Source organism: Balaenoptera physalus (genome assembly GCF_965194825.1).
Source record: "Balaenoptera physalus genome assembly, chromosome: 16".
Lineage (NCBI taxonomy): Eukaryota > Metazoa > Chordata > Mammalia > Artiodactyla > Balaenopteridae > Balaenoptera > Balaenoptera physalus.
In genome coordinates this window covers 15,478,899-15,496,226 of record NC_138898.1, presented here as the reverse complement: position 1 = coordinate 15,496,226, position 17,328 = coordinate 15,478,899, and the positions used below count along the sequence as shown (strand labels likewise).

General features: G+C 43.6%; 1 protein-coding gene across 1 annotated transcript; it reads right to left on the bottom strand.

Moving 5' to 3' along the window:
* Window positions 1-1,259: 1,259 nt before the first annotated feature.
* On the bottom strand, window positions 1,260-11,836 carry WFDC5 (WAP four-disulfide core domain 5). Its single transcript, XM_082430409.1, has 4 exons — window positions 9,290-11,836; window positions 5,680-5,820; window positions 5,446-5,586; window positions 1,260-5,071 (listed from the first exon to the last, which is right to left on the bottom strand). The coding sequence occupies exons 1-3, from the start codon at window positions 9,372-9,374 to the stop codon at window positions 5,447-5,449; spliced, it is 366 nt and encodes a 121-aa protein (XP_082286535.1). The 5' UTR covers window positions 9,375-11,836; the 3' UTR covers window positions 1,260-5,071; window position 5,446.
* Between the last annotated feature and the right edge of the window lie 5,492 nt (window positions 11,837-17,328).

The window sequence follows — 17,328 nt, the reverse complement described above, 5'->3', positions numbered from 1 at the left end:
ATTAACGAGATATTTTACATTTTCATTTTGCTGCTAAGTCTTCAAAATCCAGGCTATTAGTTTTTTTTCTTTTTAAATAAATTTATTTATTTTATTTATTTATTTTTGGCTGCATTGGGTCCTCGCCGCCACGCGTGGGCCCCCCTCCAGCTGCGGCGAGCGGGGTCCACTCCCTGTTGCGGTACGCGAGCCTCTCACTGCGGTGGCCCCTCCCGTTGCGGAGCACGGGCCCTAGGCGCACAGGCTTCAGTAGTTGCAGCGCACGGGCTCAGTAGTTGTGGCTCACGGGCTCTAGAGCACAGGCTCATTAGCCGCGGCACACGGGCCCAGCCGCTCCACGGCATGTGGGACCCTCCCGGACCAGAGCTTGAACCCGTGTGCCCTGCATCGGCAGGCGGATTCTTAACCGCTGCACCGCCAGGGAAGCCCCAGGGTATTATTTTTTTATTGCTGTGTAACAAATTACCACAAACTTAGCAACTTAAGGCAATACAAAATTGATCATGTCATAGTTTCTGTGGGTCAAAAGTCTGGGTATGGCATGGCTAGATTCTCTACTCAGGGTCTTACTAGGTTGAAGTTAAGGTGTCAGCCAGGGTGGTGGTTCTCATCTGGGGTGTGGGCTTCTCCTCCAGCTCACAGATTGTTGGCGGAATTCGTTTCCCTGTGGTTGTAGAACTGACCTCCCTCTTTCCCTGCTTGCTGCCTGCTGCGGATCACTCTCAGCTCCTAAAGGCTGCCTGCGATTCCTGGCCACGTGGGCCCACAGGCAGTCCCAACGTGGATGTTTAAATTCTCCTAGGCAAACCGGAGGGCTGTGTGAGCAGCCAGAGAAAATGCTCTGCTTTTAAAGGACTCCTCTGCTTAGGCCAGGCCCACCCAGGACAGTCTCCCTTTTACCTGCTCTCAAAGAGGAGGAGAGTATACAGGGGTAAGGGTCACTGGGAATCATCTTAGAATTCTGCCTACTACATTCACTGACGGTAAATCCCAATTTGGATTAATCACATTTCACGTGCACAGTAGCCACTTGTGACTAGTGACTACCATATTGGACGGTGCATCTCTGGGCTGTGCCACTTCAGTTCTTCCCTCAGAATAGGAGATTATGCCTACAGCCCGTGCTCTGCAACAAGAGAAGCCACCGCAATGAGAAGCCCGCGCACCGCAACGAAGAGTAGCCCACGCTCTCCGCAACTAGAGAAAGCCCGCGCGCAGCAACAAAGATCCAACACAGCCAAAACTAAATAAAAATTAAAAAAAAAAGAGGTTAGAGCAGGAAGATGCTCTTGTCTGATTCCCTCATTTTACCAGTGAGGAAACAGAGACCTCCTAGGGAGGAAACAAATTTTTAAAATTTTAATTTACTTTAATAAATTGAAGTACAATGTTCTTATAATAAAGTGCATGAATCTTAAGTTACAGCTGAATGATTTTTTTTTTTACATATCTATGCATCTGTGTGACAGCCACCCAGGTCAAAATAGAGAATGCCACCAGCACCCCGGTAACCTGGGGGTGGGCAAATATATCTAACTGGGGACATTGCTGTTGGTGTCATACTTGGTGAATTCCTACTAAAACTCAAGGTCTTGGCTTGGCTCCCCCTCCTTCAGGAAGTCTTCGCTGGTCTCCAGGCTGAGTTAGGTCCCTCCTGGCCTCCCGTGGTCCCCTGGATTCCTCCAGTCTGATGCATAACATAAACTCTGTAGCTAGGGCTCTGTCTCAGCCTCCAGTGTGGGAGCTCTGTGAAGGCACAGCCTAGAGCCTGCACTAAGTGGTGAGCAAACATTTCGTGGATGAGGGAGGGAGGAAAGCGAGATTGGAGTTTGAAGGCCCAGGCTCCTGGACACAGGTGTCCAGCCTCCCACCGCATTTTCCAGAAGGGCAGTGGAGACAAGCAGTGGAGATGGAGCTGGATGGGCTGGAATTTGGTAGCTGAGGACAGAACTGACACTGCAGAGACTAAAGCACAGACCTTATGGAACAGTAGTAAGTTAGCCAGGAAGCTAAGCAGGTGACTCTAGAATGGCCTGTGTAGTTGCTGCCACCTGTAGCCAGAGAAGCCGTGACCTGTGATCTGCTGCCTGCAGCTGTTCCAGGCAACTAGCTCAGAACTCAAAGCCTCAGGACATGGGGCCCTTGGCAGCCAAATCCTAACTGGCTCATGTGGGAATCTCTTCCTCCTGATGCCTTTCAGGAAAGGAACCCAGGGCAATGAGCTGCACACCCTCAGACTCAGGCTCTAGGTACCTAGAATTAAGGCTGGTCACTCATGCTTCTTGGGTCTTGGGTCTTGTGATCCGCAGTTTTCAGATGTGGAAACTGAGTCTTTAGAGCTAGAAGAAATTTTCAAATTCCTTTTCAATAATTACAGAATGTAATTATTGTGGTCAATAAGGTTGTAAGCTTTGGCATCAGACTCCTCGGGGTTGAATCCTGGCTCTACTAGTTATAAGCTGTACAACCTTGGCCAGATTAACCTCTTTGTGCCTCAGTTTCCTCATACATGACATGGGCAAAAATGATAAAGCCTACATAGTAAAGCTGTGAGCACTTAATGAGATTTTACAGGTAAAGTAATGAAAATGACACCTGGTACAGGGTAAGTGCACTGTGATTTTAACTGTGGCTGATTTTATCAGTATCTGAGGATGAACATGATATGGTTTAGTTCTGGCTGTTTCACCTCTTAGCTCAACGCTCCGCTCCTTCATTGTCAAATGGGAATAACGATACCCACCTTTCTCGGGCTTATCGGGTGGATGAAATGATCTTTTAAAGTGTGAAGCAGGGCTTCCCTGGTGGTGCAGTGGTTGAGAATCTGCCTGCCAATGCAGGGGACACGGGTTCGAGCCCTGGTCTGGGAAGATCCCACATGCCGCGGAGCAACTGGGCCCGTGAGCCACAATTACTGAGCCTGCGCGTCTAGAGCCTGTGCTCCGCAACAAGAGAGGCCGCGATAATGAGAGGCCCGCGCACTGCGATGAAGAGTGGCCCCCACTTGCCACAACTAGAGAAAGCCCTCGCACAGAAACGAAGACCCAGCACAGCCAAAAATAAATAAATTAATTAATTTAAAAAATAAAATAAAGTGTGAAGCATACAGTGGGCATTCACTAAAGAATAATAATCATTATCTGAATTAGACAAGCTCTTAGTGTGATAAATCTGTAAGGAACAACCCCCAAATCTCACTGACTTCCTATCACAAACACTTATTTCCCTCTCACAAGTTTGAAGATTGGCTGGGACACCTCAAGTTCAGGCCTGCCCCTCCCCACCAGGTGTCTTTCATCTGAGACCAGTGGCTTCTAGGCAAGTTCTTCTCATGGCAGAGGGTGGAAGCTCCAAGAAGCCTGGTGCCTTGCCTTGAAACTGGCACACTGTCACCTGCACCCACGTCCCATTAGCCAAAGCAAGTTCCAGGGCCAAGCCCCAAATCACTAGGCAGGGGATGTATACTTTCCTCCACAAAAGCCAGGGTCAGGTTGGGGAGGGAAGGGGAGACTATGGGCAAAGAATACAATGTACTGTATTCTCTGAGTTAACCACATGAGTTTATAGATGGGCAAACTGAGGCCCAGAAAGAGGAAGGGAAATACCCAAGCTCACAGGCAGTCAGTGACTCCCTGAATGTTCTCCATCTTCTCCCCTCCCAGGCCTCACCTTGTATCCATATAATTAGCATTTGCTGCTTTTGAGTCATCAGTTCAGCCATTTGAATCCTGTGAGAAGGACTGTGGCAGTGAAGAAGTAGAATCCTTGCATCTTCCAACAGGGCCAACAGAAAGCCAGAGCAGTGACTCACCTGTGATGACACGGCAAGGGCAAAGGAACAAGGGGAGAAGACCCAGGATCCCCAACTTCATCCCCAGATTCTATCAGGACACAAATGGAGACCCAGCAGATAAAGCAGGGAGGAATCTGCCCGCCTCTTTTCCCACCCCAAAGTGAGTCCTGGGGAAGAGGGAGAGTCAGAAATCCAGCTCCCTGGGTCCAGGAATGTCCCTTGGGGTGGCTGTCATTCCCTCATGGACAGCCCCACTCATTAAGTCCTGACCATGACCAGGCCCCCAAGAAATAGAGGCCAATGAGGTATCGTCCAGTGATGGAGACAGACCCACCCATAGATAATGACATCCCAACTGTTCAGGCAACATTTCCCCGAATATGGAGCGATTCGAAATGATCTTAGGGTATGCCTGGATGCAACATCATACAACACTGACTCTTGGATTGAGAAAGTTCTTTTCAATCCTTCCAATTACACCAGGAAAGAACTCTCAGATAAGAAGCCTGTGTCTTTAACATCTCTTTAACCCTCATTAATCTTCCTTTATTACAACAGAGACAGAGAGTAGGCTTCAGGCTCACATCCTGGCAGGTGGCAGTATCTAGCCAGAATTTAATACTATTATTTAATATCTTTTAATCTGACATGATTTACTTTAATGGAATTTGCTGTTTTCATTGCATCTGCTTTTTTCTAAATTGCCAAGTTACACATTTAAAAAATATTTTATTTATTCATTTGGTTGCACCGGGTCTTAGTTGTGGCAGCTGGGCTCCTTATTTGTGGCATGCAAACTCTTAGTTGCGGCATGCATGTGGGATCTAGTTCCTTGACCAGGGATCGAGCCCAGGCCCACTGCATTGGGAGCTCAGAGTCTTAACCACTGCGCCACCAGTGAAGTCTCTTTTCCATCTGCTTTTACAAGTACATTCTCTTTGTGACAGGTGATCCTGCTTATCCCATATAGAGTAGTGATATCCAGTGTTTCTCTTGAAATAAATTTATTTTTATACAGAAGTACAGGCAATAGGAGTACAGGCAATACACAAAATATCGTCATGCCATTTTGCAGGTATGGCGAACATTGTGAAAAGGGTATGTGAATAGATTGATGTTTGGAAAATTCTTCTAGAACAGTGTTTATCAGAAGGTTGGAATTGCCGCTGGCAGAGAGTGCTATCTGAGTGGCTGGGTCCCAGGCCCCCCATCATCATATCTTCCTGCAGGGAATCCCATCCTGAGGTTCAGAGCTATGGATCCTAAATCAGAATTAGCCTGAGGAGAGAGAAGGAAAGGGTTAACTCCCTCCCATAATAAAGCTCTGGGTTCTGGACTTGATCCCCCATCCAGACCCCATCAGCCCAGACACTAAGGCCGGACTCCCCACCCTCCTTCACAAAGGCAAACTGAAGCTCGGAGCGTTTAGGGTTGTGGTCCAGGTGATGCAGCAATTTCAGTAAGAGAACAAGGATCCCTGGTTCCTCTGTCATCCTAACAGGACCCCTCCCACCCCATTCACTTCCCCAATTCCGTCCACAGGAGGTCCAGGCTTCTGGGTAGGTTCCTGCTAAGCTCGTTGAACTGGAGGGATCTCTTAGGGCTGGGGCTCAGAGAGGGAAAGAACTCGCCCCGGGCACACACAGCCATACCTCAGAGAGGGTTTCTGCAGTCCCGGCCGCAGGCACTGAGGCAGCACCGTTTGTGGCCTGGGCAGTCCCAGTCTTTGGAGCACAGGTGCTGCACGGGGCTGAGGCAGCGCAGTCGGTCCTCGGGGCAGCTGCCCATCTTAACTGCAACACAGGAGCTGGGTGATTCCCGCCTGTACCCTGGCCCTGGGGCTTGGGGCTTGGCTGGCGGTCAGCAAAGTAGAGAGAGACTCTTACTGAAAACCTTACGGACACACTGGCGGAAGCATGCTTTGTGGCAGCACTTCATCCTCGAGGGACAATGGTTGTCACCCGCACACTGATCAGGCACCGATAGGATGCAGGGCCCATCGTCTGGTGGGCAGCCCCCAGATTTCTCTGTAAGAGAACCCCCCAAATTTTGCAGCTGGAGGCAGTTCAGAAATAGGTATAAGCACTGTCCTGGAGATCACACAATCTAAATTCTCCACTACTTACTTCTTGCCTGTCCTCTGGCAATGTTTTTTTTGAATGGACTTGCTTGTATCGAATTTTTTATTTAATTTTTTAATTGAGGTCTAATTGACATGTAACATTAAATTAGTTTCAGGTACACAATGTGATGATTTAACATTTGTATATATTGTGAAATGATCACCACAATGTCTCATTAACGTTGATCACCATATAAAGTTACAATTTTTTTTCTCGTGATGAGAGCTTTTAAGATCAACTCTCCTAGCAACTTTCAAATATGCACTATAGCATTATTAACTATATTCACCATGCTGTACATTATATTTTCGTGACTTATTTTGTTTTACATCTGGAAGTGTGTACCTTTTGACCCCCTTCACCCATTTCACTCCTACCGCCACGCCCTACCTTTGGCAACCACCAACTGTTTTCTGTATCTATGAGCTTGATTTGTTTTGTTTTGCTTTGGTTTTTTTAAAATTATTATTCTTTTTTACTTTTTGACTGCACTGCGTGGCATGCGGCATCTTAGCTCCCCGACCAGGGTTGGAACCCGCGCCCCCTGCAGCGGAAGCGTGGAGTCTTAACCGCTGGACTGCCAGGGAAGTCCCTTGTTTTGTTTTTTTGATGAGATCATACAGTATTTGTCTTTCTCTGTCTAACTTATTTCACTTAGCATAATGCCTTCAAAGTCCATCCATGTTGTAAATGGCTGGCAAGTTTTTTTTTTAATTTTTGTATTCCAAGCCTCAGTTTTCTGTCTGTGAAATCGGAAGCTGGACTCCTTCCTCCCAGGGCTGGTTTGAGACTCAGATGACATAAAAGACAGAAAAAAAAAGAAGTTCAAAATCTCCACCTGGGCCAACAAGGCTGTGCCTGGTCTGGACCCTGCCCATCTCTCTGATCTCATTGTCTACACTCTTTAACTTGCTGGCTCCTGATCAACTCCAAGCTGCTTCTCTTTGCAGGGCCTGTTTTTTGCCCATCACATTCAAGTCTTCATGTGCCTTTCCTAACCTTCCCTCCAGATCCAGGCTCCCCACTCCCAGGCGTATACATAGAGACACAGTCATACACACACACCAACAACGATGTAGTACTGGGATGTCTCATGGATATGAAGACTCAGAGAATGAAGGACTCACAGCCAGACACAGTTACATAGATATCTGTGCGCATAGAAATAGATACATATACACAGTCAAATATGCAAACACACTTAGATGTATACACACAATTAGCTATGGGCTTAACCATATGAAATAGCTGATATTCAACTTCGTTGATCTACAAAAATAGCAATTTCATATGGTTTGACCTATAATACATATGTATATATTCATATACATATATATATCCAGACAGTCACAAGATAGTTAATAGTTACATACATGTGTAATGAACTGGGATGTATGACCTGGGACATATACACATAGTCAAATAAGTTATAAACACATGCCTACACACATAAATATATACACACATAATTATACATACACTGAGACATACACAGTCATATATGCATAAGTGTACAGCATATGTGTTGTTGTGAACAGGGAGACATATAAGTGCATACACAGTCATATACACACAACACACACCCAGAGCTACACAGACACAGATCTGTTCACATAAGCATTGAAAACATTGGTCAGTCACTTACTATTTACCAGGGACTGTGCAGGCTCTTTATGTCAGAGATGCCCAGATGTTTGAGGGGTGGGAGTAAGGGGGACGGGGGAAGGCGTCTTTTAAACAGAGGTGTTTGGGCTTTCACAGACAACACTGTGTCTCTCTCCATTGTCTGAAATCCTACTGAGTCCCGGGCCGATGTCTCATGGGAGAGAATCAGGGGAGAAAGGGGCGTGTGAATTAGGGGGAAACCAGCGTGTTCCACTGAGCCGTGACACAGGTCCGACGTGGGCTCAGGTTCTGCAGGCGCCAGCTCTCATCTCTGTGCAGCTGGGCTGGGTTTCGGGATGTCCTCTCCCAGTGCCCCCAGAAGCTCTCCTGAAGTGCCCACTTAGGCTGCACTTACTGGATGCCAGGACCTTATTCCTCAAGACGTTGTTTACTCCTATGAGAGAGTCATGCGACCTCATTTTCCAAGGAGTAAGTTGGGAGGGTGAGTTTGCCTGATTCCAAAGACCTGCATCCAAATGCCACCTGTGACACTAACTCAGAGTCCTGTCCTTGGCCTTGCACAAGGGGTTTCCCGCTGAGCCTCAGTTTCCTTATCTCCAAAATGGGGATAAAGATAGTCCCGACCTCACAACATGGCAATGAGAGGAATGTGGTGATGGTGCATGAATCACAACCAGCACAGCCCTGGCCTTGGAACTCGCCAGCATCCTTCCCTCGTCAGCCTGGGGGCCTCTGAGCACTGTCCTTCCCAAACCAGCTCGCAGCTCTGAGGAAGGCTCGAGGGGCAGAGAGGATGCAGAGAACTGCTCCCCAGGGCCCTGTGGAGGAGGGAACCTGCCCCCGTGACTGTCTTTTTCCCCCAAAGCAGGGCCAGGGCTGCCCGGGTGTATGTAGGTCAGAGTGTTACAGCCCCAGAAGGGCTGGAGGTGGAGGCATCGCCCGAGCCGGGAGGCACCTGTGTAGCTACCCCAGCAGCCCCAGCCTCCTGCACCTGTTGACAGGTCAGACCCAGCCTTTTGGAGGAGGCGGAGGAGAAGACAGGTAGGGGTAAAGCTTCCTCCAGACAGATCCCAGATCCCAGAAACCACTCCCCCTAGTCAACTCTGGAGGCCCTTTCACAGATTGGGCTGGGGGACAGAGAAGGCTGGAGAACGACAGAAACAAGATGGACAGGGGGCCAGACCAGGCCTAGCTGGCCACAGAAGGTGACAGAAAAGTCATCTCCCTGCCATGCGAACCCACAGATCCAGACACCTCCATGGAGACAACCAAAGAGCAGGGACCGCTGGTCCATCTCCTCCCCTCCCCAGAGGCACAGGGAGACGCGTGTTCTCACGTGGACAGGCACACAGGCTCAGGCACACATGTATGCGGTCGTTCCTAAGGATATACGTGCAGATGCAAACCACGCAGACAAGCAGGCACAAAGATACACGTGTACATAGAGACAGGCGCACGTGTGTAAACACAATCTTACACTCAGATGTGTAGACAGGCACAGACAAGCATGGGGAAACTGGCAGGAAGACATTTACAGCAACACACGCAGGCAGGCTTACAGGCACAAAGATATACAGACAAAAGGCAAGCTGCTGGAAACACTAAGAAACAGGCACACTCACACACACACACACACACACACACACACACACACACTGCATTGCTTGCTTTCCCCCAAACTCTTATTCTCCCCTACGAGGTAGAAACCACCTCTATGCCTGGAGCAGAGAAACCTACCCATACTCACCTCCCTTCCTCCTGCCCAAGGTAGCAGGCAGCTGGCTCCCCAAAGCCAGGAGGGCCACCAGGAGAAGGAGGCTGTGGGCCCTCATGTTTCTGTTGCCAACACCTAATGAGGTGGAACCCAGAGGCCCCTAAATTAACACCTGCAGCCTCAGGGAGGCTAGAGCAACTGAGTCAGGGGAGGAAGGAGAGGGGGTGGATGGAGTGGCATGTGTCTGCCTCATCCTGGCCTCACCCCCTGCTCAAGAGCCTCTGTGCAAGGGTGCTTGTGCAAGAACTGATGATGGGTGGGGACAGACCCTGGGTGCCTGGGGCTAGGAGCCAGTCCTGCCTGTATCACCGACTTGGGCTGTGATTTGGAGAAATCTTGTTCCTCTTTGAACCTCAGTTTTTCTCATCTGTATAAAGAGTGAGGGTTGTTGAGTCAGATGCTCCCTTTCCTGGTTCTCTAAGACTTTGAAGCCCCAGCAATGGCTTAGGCAGAGGATAAAAGTCAGCTCTGAATGGCCAGGAGGGGTTTGCAGAGTTCTGGGTGCTTAGGAAGCATTCGAGTTAGGGTCAGCGCTCTCTGCTGGAGAAGGCTGGCCCAGGCTGGCACAGTGATTGAGGCCAGCCCTGGCCTCCCCTCTTGGGCTCCCGTGGAGGGGAGAGTGAGACCTCCCCACCTTTGGTAAGGTCACCTTCAGCGGCATCTGGTAGAACTGCCCTCCGCCTGGGGCTGGCTGAGCTGTCGGGAGTGGATGGGGCAAGGGTTTAGGTTTGGCTGCGGTCGCTGGTCACAGCAGATGGAGGTGGCCTCTGGGACCCCTTCTCTGGCCCTAAGGGATCCTGAGCAAAAAATCGTCTCAGCCAAGACCCCCACCGTAGATTTCACATCATCTCGCTCCTGCGTTTGGTGGAAGAGAGACAACTGGGGCTCAGGGTCCTAAGGGCCCCCAAGCAGAAACCCCACTGAACCTTAGTAACTTACCAGGACTGGAGGAGATCAAGACCATCCTCCCCACCCTCCCATTTGAAAGATAAGGAAACTGTAGGCTGTCAATGGGAGGGGGCTGGCTCAAGGACACAAAGTTAATTTCTAACTAGGCTGGGACATCTGTCATCACCTCTCCATGATCCCCATCCAGGTCCTTGGAAGTGAGGCGATACCTCATGTGACCCTGAGAATGGAAGGGCATGTTCCAGTCCAGGACAGCTCCCACAGTCAGGAAGTTCTTTCTTGGGTTTAACTTGAATCCCTCATGCTATCTTCTAAGCTCTCAGGAAAAGAGAAGCCCTGTAGTCTATGATCTGATGTGACTTTTGGAATTCTAACATCCCCTTGGCAGCTTTATTTAGAAGGAGAATTTTATGAGGCTAATTTTTCTTCCTGATTGCAAACTACACATGTATATTGGAGAAATGCTTTTCCAATTAAGATGATTTTGTAGACATTTTCTGGTGTCATGAAGTGTCCTCCAATATCGTCATTTCTAATGATTATATGGTATTTTGTAAGATTGATATGCCAAAACATATATAATTAGTTCCTTATTGTGAAACACATAAGTTTCCACTTTTTAACTTTCATACATAAAGCTGTGAAACAATCTCTATACATACATTTTGAGTCACATCTTTATTTTCTTAGGGTAAATTTGTCAAAGTAGAAATGTACAAGTACGAACTTCCAGTTATAAAATATATAAGTCCTGGGAATGTAATGTACAGCATGGTGACTATAGTTAATAATACTGTATTAGATATTTGAAAGTTGCTAAGAGAGTAGATTTTGAAAGTTCTCTTCACAAGAAAAAATTTTGTAACTATATATGGTAACAGATGTTGACAAGTTTTATTGTGGTGATCAATTTCACAATCTATACAAGTAGCAAATGATCATGTGGTACACCTAAAAGTAATATAATGTTATATGTTAATTATACCTCAATATAAAACAACCAGTGGGAATGTAAATTGATACAGCCACTATGGAGAACAGTATGGAGGTTCCTTAAAAAACTAAAAAGAGAACTACCATACGACCCAGCAATCCCACTACTGGGCATATACCCAGAGAAAACCATAATTCAAAAAGAGTCATGTACCACAATGTTCATTGCAGCTTTATTTACAATAGCCAGGACATGGAATCAACCTAAGTGTCCATCAACAGATGAATGGATAAAGAAGATGTGGCACATATATACAATGGACTATTACTCAGCCATAAAAAGGAATGAAACAGTTATTTCTAGTGAGGTGGATGGACCTAGAGACTGTCCTACAGAGTGAAGTAAGTCAGAAAGAGAAAAGCAAATACCATATGCTAACACATATATATGGAATTTAAAAAAAAAGTGGTCATGAAGAACCTGGGGCAAGACAGGAATAAAGATGCAGACCTACTAGAGAATGGACTTGAGGATATGGAGAGGGGGAAGGGTAAGCTGGGACAAAGTGAGAGAGTGGCGTGGAAATATATACACTACCAAACATAAAATACATAGCTAGTGGGAAGCAGCCACATAGCACAAGGAGATCAGCTTGGTGCTTTGTGACCACCTAGAGGGGTGGGATAGGGAGGGTGGGAGGGAGGGAAATGCAAGAGGGAAGAGATATGGGGACATATGTATATGTATAACTGATTCAGTTTGTTATAAAGCAGAAACTAACACACCATTGTAAAGCAATTATACTCCAATAAAGATGTTTAAAAATATATATATATCAATATAGTGTGAAAAAGTTTATAAAGCTGGCAATAAAATTTTAAAAAAAAATTAGGTAAATAAATAAATAAATAAAACAACCAACCAAAAAACAAACAAAAACAAAATGCAAGGTCAAAGGGCATGATCTATTTCAGGCTTTGAGTATCCAATCAAATTCCATTTCAGAAAGGAAGGAAATGAGTGTAGGAGAGCCTGCACCTGCTTTGCAGTAGACGTCTCTTGTTTTTGTTTGCCCAGCATCCCTGGTGGAGTCATTGCTCCCCAACTCCTATAATTCTGGTTGCCTGCCAGTCACCAGGTAATTTCTGTATCACAGGTGAGGGCATTTGACCCAGTTCCATGACCTCTAACCTGCCCAACCCTCCACTCAAATCCTGAACAGAGAAGGCAATGCTCTAAAGAGAACTGTCTAAAATTCAGTTGCTATTGCTCACAACCAAATATCCTTAACAGATATACTCACCAAATACATGCTATTTAAAAAGAAGTAAAGAAAATCTCTGCCAATGGAAAATGGTGTCTCATTTTAATTCACCTTTCTCTGAATGTTGGTGACAAAGAGCATTTCTTTATATGTTCACACTGACCGACTGTATTTCTTCTTGTGTGAATTACCTGATTTTGTACTTTGTCCATTTTTATTGGGGGTACTTTTATTTTTATTATTGAGTTCTAAGAACTGTTTATATATTAAGGATACTACTAGCTTGTCATACACAAGAGGCAGTATGGTAAAGTGGTTAGTGGATGTAAACTGGGGTCAGGCAGACCTACTTTTTAAATTAATTTATTTTTACTAAGTCTTTAAAATTGTTATACTGTTTTTAAAGGTTATAGTCTATTTACAGTTATTACAAAACATTGGCTATATTCCCCATGTTGTACAATACATCCCTGTAGCCTATCTTACACCCAGTAGTTTGTACCTCCCCCTCAAGTTGCCCCCCCACCCCGCCACTGGTAACCACTAATTTGCTCTCTGTATCTGCGAATCTGCTTCTCAGGCAGACCTACTTTATTTTTCCCAATTTATTTATTTATTTTTTAATTTATTTAAAAAATTTTAATATCTTTATTGGAGTATAATTGCTTTACAATGGTGTGTTAGTTTCTGCTTTATAACAAAGCAAATCAACTATACATATACATATATCCCCATATCTCCCCCCTCTTGCATCTCCCTCCCATCCTCCCTATCCCACCTCTCTAGGTCAGACCTACTTTTGAATCCTAGTGCCACCAGGTTCTAGCCGTGTGACTTTGGACACGTTTCTTAACTTTTTTAAACCTCAGTTTACTCTCTATAAAATAGAGATAATAATATTTATTTTATAGGATGGTCCTGAGGATTGAATGAGATGAGTTTGCTAAATGCTTGTTTTAATCTTATCCTGCAAATATTTGTTTTCTTGTTTTTTGCTTTGTACCAAAGTTTTAAATTTGGGGATAGTCAGATCAGTCTTTTCATTTGTGTTTTCTCCCTTTGTTTTTATGCTGCAAAGAGTCTTTTCAACTCTGATGTCAGATGCATGCTTACTATATTAACTTACATTTCTTTTGTGGATTTTGAAAAACATGTTAATTCTTTAATGCATCTGAAATCTATTTTGGCATAGGGATATGAGATAGGGAAATACCTTTTGTTCTAAGTTATTAAGCAATTGTCCTAGTGTCATTTAGTGAATAATTCAAACTTTTGCCATTGATTGGAAATCAGAACTTTATAAAAACTCAAGTTTTATATGTAACAGGGGCTGTGTTTGGGGTTTCTGTTCTTCTTCATTGACTGTTTATTCTTGTGCCATCATTGCTTTGGTAATTGTAGCTTCACAATACATTTTAGTGACTGGTGGTGCCCATTACCCTTCATTAATCTACATTTTCAATTGTCCATGTCACAAGTATTTCATTCTTTCATGTGGACCTAACAATCATTTTTTTAAATTTCAAAAATAATTTCATTGTTTTTTGTTAAACATTTTATCATAAAAATTTTCAAACACACACACAAAAAAAACAGTAAATACTTTTCTGAGGCCCGGTATACCTATCAGCCAGATTCAACAATCAACATTTCTCCCAGCTTTGTTGATATATTAATTGACATATAACATTGTGTAAGTTTAAGGTGCACAATGTGATGATTTGGTACACATATATATTACATATCACCATAATAAGGTTAGTTAATACATTCTTTTTTAAAAAATTTATTTTATTGATGTAACAGTTGATTTACAATGTTGTGTTAGTTTCTGCTGTACAGAAAAGTGATTCAGTTATACATATATCTACATTCTTTTTCATATTCTTTTCCATTATGGTTTATCACAGGATATTGAATATAGTTCCCTGTGCTATATAGTAGGACCTTGTTGTTTATCCATTCTATATAGAATATTTTGCATCTGCTAATCCCAAACTCCCAGTCCATCCCTCCACTGCTTTGCCCCCCAGCAACCACAAGTCTGTTCTCTATGTCTGCGAGTCTGTTTCTGTTTTGTAGATAGGTTCATTTGTGTCACTTTAGATTCCACATATAAGTGATAGCATATGGTATTTGTCTTTCTCTTTCTGACTTGCTTCACTTAGTATGATAATCTCTAGGCCCAACTATGTTGCTGCAAATGGCATTATTTCACTCTTTTTTATGGCTGAGTAATATTCCATTATATATATATATATATCACATCTTCTTTATCCATTCATCTGTCAATAGACATTTAGGTTATTTCCATATCTTGGCTATTGTGAATAGTGCTGCTGTGAACATAGGGGTGCATGTATCTTTTTGAATTAGAATTTTGTCCAGATATATGCCCAGGACTGGGATTGCTGGATCATATGGCAACTCTATTTTTAGGTTTTTGAGGAACCTCCATACTGTTTTCCATAGTGGCTGCACTAATTTACATTCCCACCAACAGTGAACACATTCTTTAACTCACACAATTACCATTCTGTGGTAGTTGTTGTTATGGTGAGAACATTGTTTTTTTCTTTTGTATCTGGGATGATGAATGTCAACTAAACTTACTGTGGCAATCATTTCATGATATATGTAAGTCAAATCATTACACTGTACACCTTAAACTTACAGAGAATGCTGTGTGTCAATGATCTCAGTAGAACTGAGAGGGAAAAGAGTGAGCATAATCCAGCAAGAACAACAACAAAAAAAGCTCTACTCTCTTAGCAACTGTCAAGTGTACAATACAGTATTGACAGCTAAAGTCATCACCCTGTACATTACATCTCTGAAACTTATAAGTCTCAGCAATTAACATTTGACAACACTTCCTTCTTGTATAGCCCGCCCCTTTTTTGGCTGAAGTATTTTAAAGGAAATCCACTGCATCTCTCATTTTTATCCTTCAATACTTCAATTTGCATCTCAAAAAAATAAAGACATGTTCTCACGTAATCACAATACCTTTGTCATACCTAACACAATTAACAGTATTTTCTTAACATCATCTAATAGTCTATTTTTCTCACCATCTCAAAAAGAACTTGGTACACTTGGTTTGTTCGAATGGAATCCAAACAAGTCACACACATCGAGTTGGTTGTATGTCTCTTAAGTTTCTTTTAATCTAGAACATTTCTTCAACGCGTACTTCTCCTCTTCCTTCCCGTCCTCCTCTTCCTACTTCATGTTATTTATTTGTTGAACGAAACAGAGGAATTGTTCTTTAGAGTATCCCATGTTACTTCCCTGTGATATCTTTCAACTTACTTCTCTATCCTTCGTATTTCCTGTAGATGAGGTTTGTTGAAGTTCAAGTTCGGTATTTTGACAAGAACACATCACAGCCATGCTGTGTGTTTGTATTGCAGCATCTCAGGAGGAAGACTTTTAGTTCAGTGAAGATAGATTAATGCTTTTTAGGTGATATCCCCTCATACTCTCTTTGTAAAGTGGTGCTTTCCTACTTACAAACTGCAGATAAACTGTGAGGTGAAGACTTGGCCCCCTATAAATATCCAGTCCCAGTCAAACTTTTACCAAATGATTTTAGAAGCCATGGATGATCATCACCTGAATCAATTACTTCATTAGAGGTTGGAAAACCCACTGGGTTTTGATTTTGATTATATTTAAGGTATAAATGATGTTGGCCAAGAAGGACATCTTGACCTTGTAGAGGCTTCCCGTTTGGGGAAGAGCATATCATTTTAGAATCTTTTTTTTCTCATTATGGAAAATTTCAAAGTCAATTTATCCATACCTTTTTAAATGTCATTTAGTAAAGTTTTGTAGGTTTTTTTCAGAAAATTTCTGTACATTTCTAGATTCATTTATTTGTAGGTATTTTATGTATTCTGATAATGCTCAATAGGAATTTTTTTTACTCATATTTTCTATCTACTTTATGCTAGTATTTAATAATACGAATTACTCTTACTTAATTACCAAGAGAAATATCGGAGGGTTTTTTTTTGAATTTTTGAATTTTATTCTATTTTTTTTTAGAGCAGGTTCTTATTAGTTATCCATTTTATACATATTAGTGTATACATGTCAATCCCAATCTCCCAGTTCATCCCACCACCACTTCCACCACCACCCAACCCGTCGCTTTCCCCCCTTGGTGTCCATATGTTTGTTCTCTACATTGGTGTCTCAATTTCTGTCCTGCAAACCAGTTCATCTGTACCATTTTTCTAGGTTCCACATATATGCGTTAGTATACGATATTTGTTTTTCTCTTTCTGACTTACTTCATTCTGTATGACAGTCTCTAGATCCATCCACGTTTCTACACATGACCCAATTTCGTTCCTTTTTGTGGCTGAGTAATATTCCATTGTATATATGTACCACCTCTTCTTTATCCATTTGTCTGTCGATGGGCATTTAGGTTGCTTCCATGACCTGGCTATTGTAAATAGTGCTTCAGTGAACACTGGGGTGCATGTGTCTTTTTGAATTATGGTTTTCTCTGGGTATATGCCCAGTAGTGGGATTGCTGAGTCATATGGTAATTCTATTTTTAGTTTTTTAAGGAACCTCCATACTGTTCTCCATAGTGGCTGTATCAATTTACATTCCCACCAACAGTGCGAGAGGGTTCCCTTTTCTCCACACCCTCTCCAGCATTTGTTGTTTGTAGATTTTCTGATGATGCCCCTTCTAACTGGTGTGAGGTGATACCTCATTGTAGTTTTGATTTGCATTTCTCTAATAATGAGGGATGTTGAGCAGCTTTTCATGTGCTTCTTGCCCATCAGTATGTCTTCTTTGGAGAAATGTCTATTTAGGTCTTCTGCCCATTTTTGGATTGGGTTCTTTGTTCTTTTAATATTGAGCTGCATGAGCTATTTA

Coding starts and splice junctions, on each gene's coding strand:
- WFDC5 (XM_082430409.1), bottom strand. CDS start 9,374: ATGAGGGCCCACAGCCTCCTTCTCCTGGTGGCCCTCCTGGCTTTGGGG. Junction 5,821..9,289: donor CTTGGGCAGGAGGAAGGGAG/GTGAGTATGGGT, acceptor GTTCTCTTACAG/AGAAATCTGGGGGCTGCCCA. Junction 5,587..5,679: donor GTGTGTCCGTAAGGTTTTCA/GTAAGAGTCTCT, acceptor CCTGTGTTGCAG/TTAAGATGGGCAGCTGCCCC.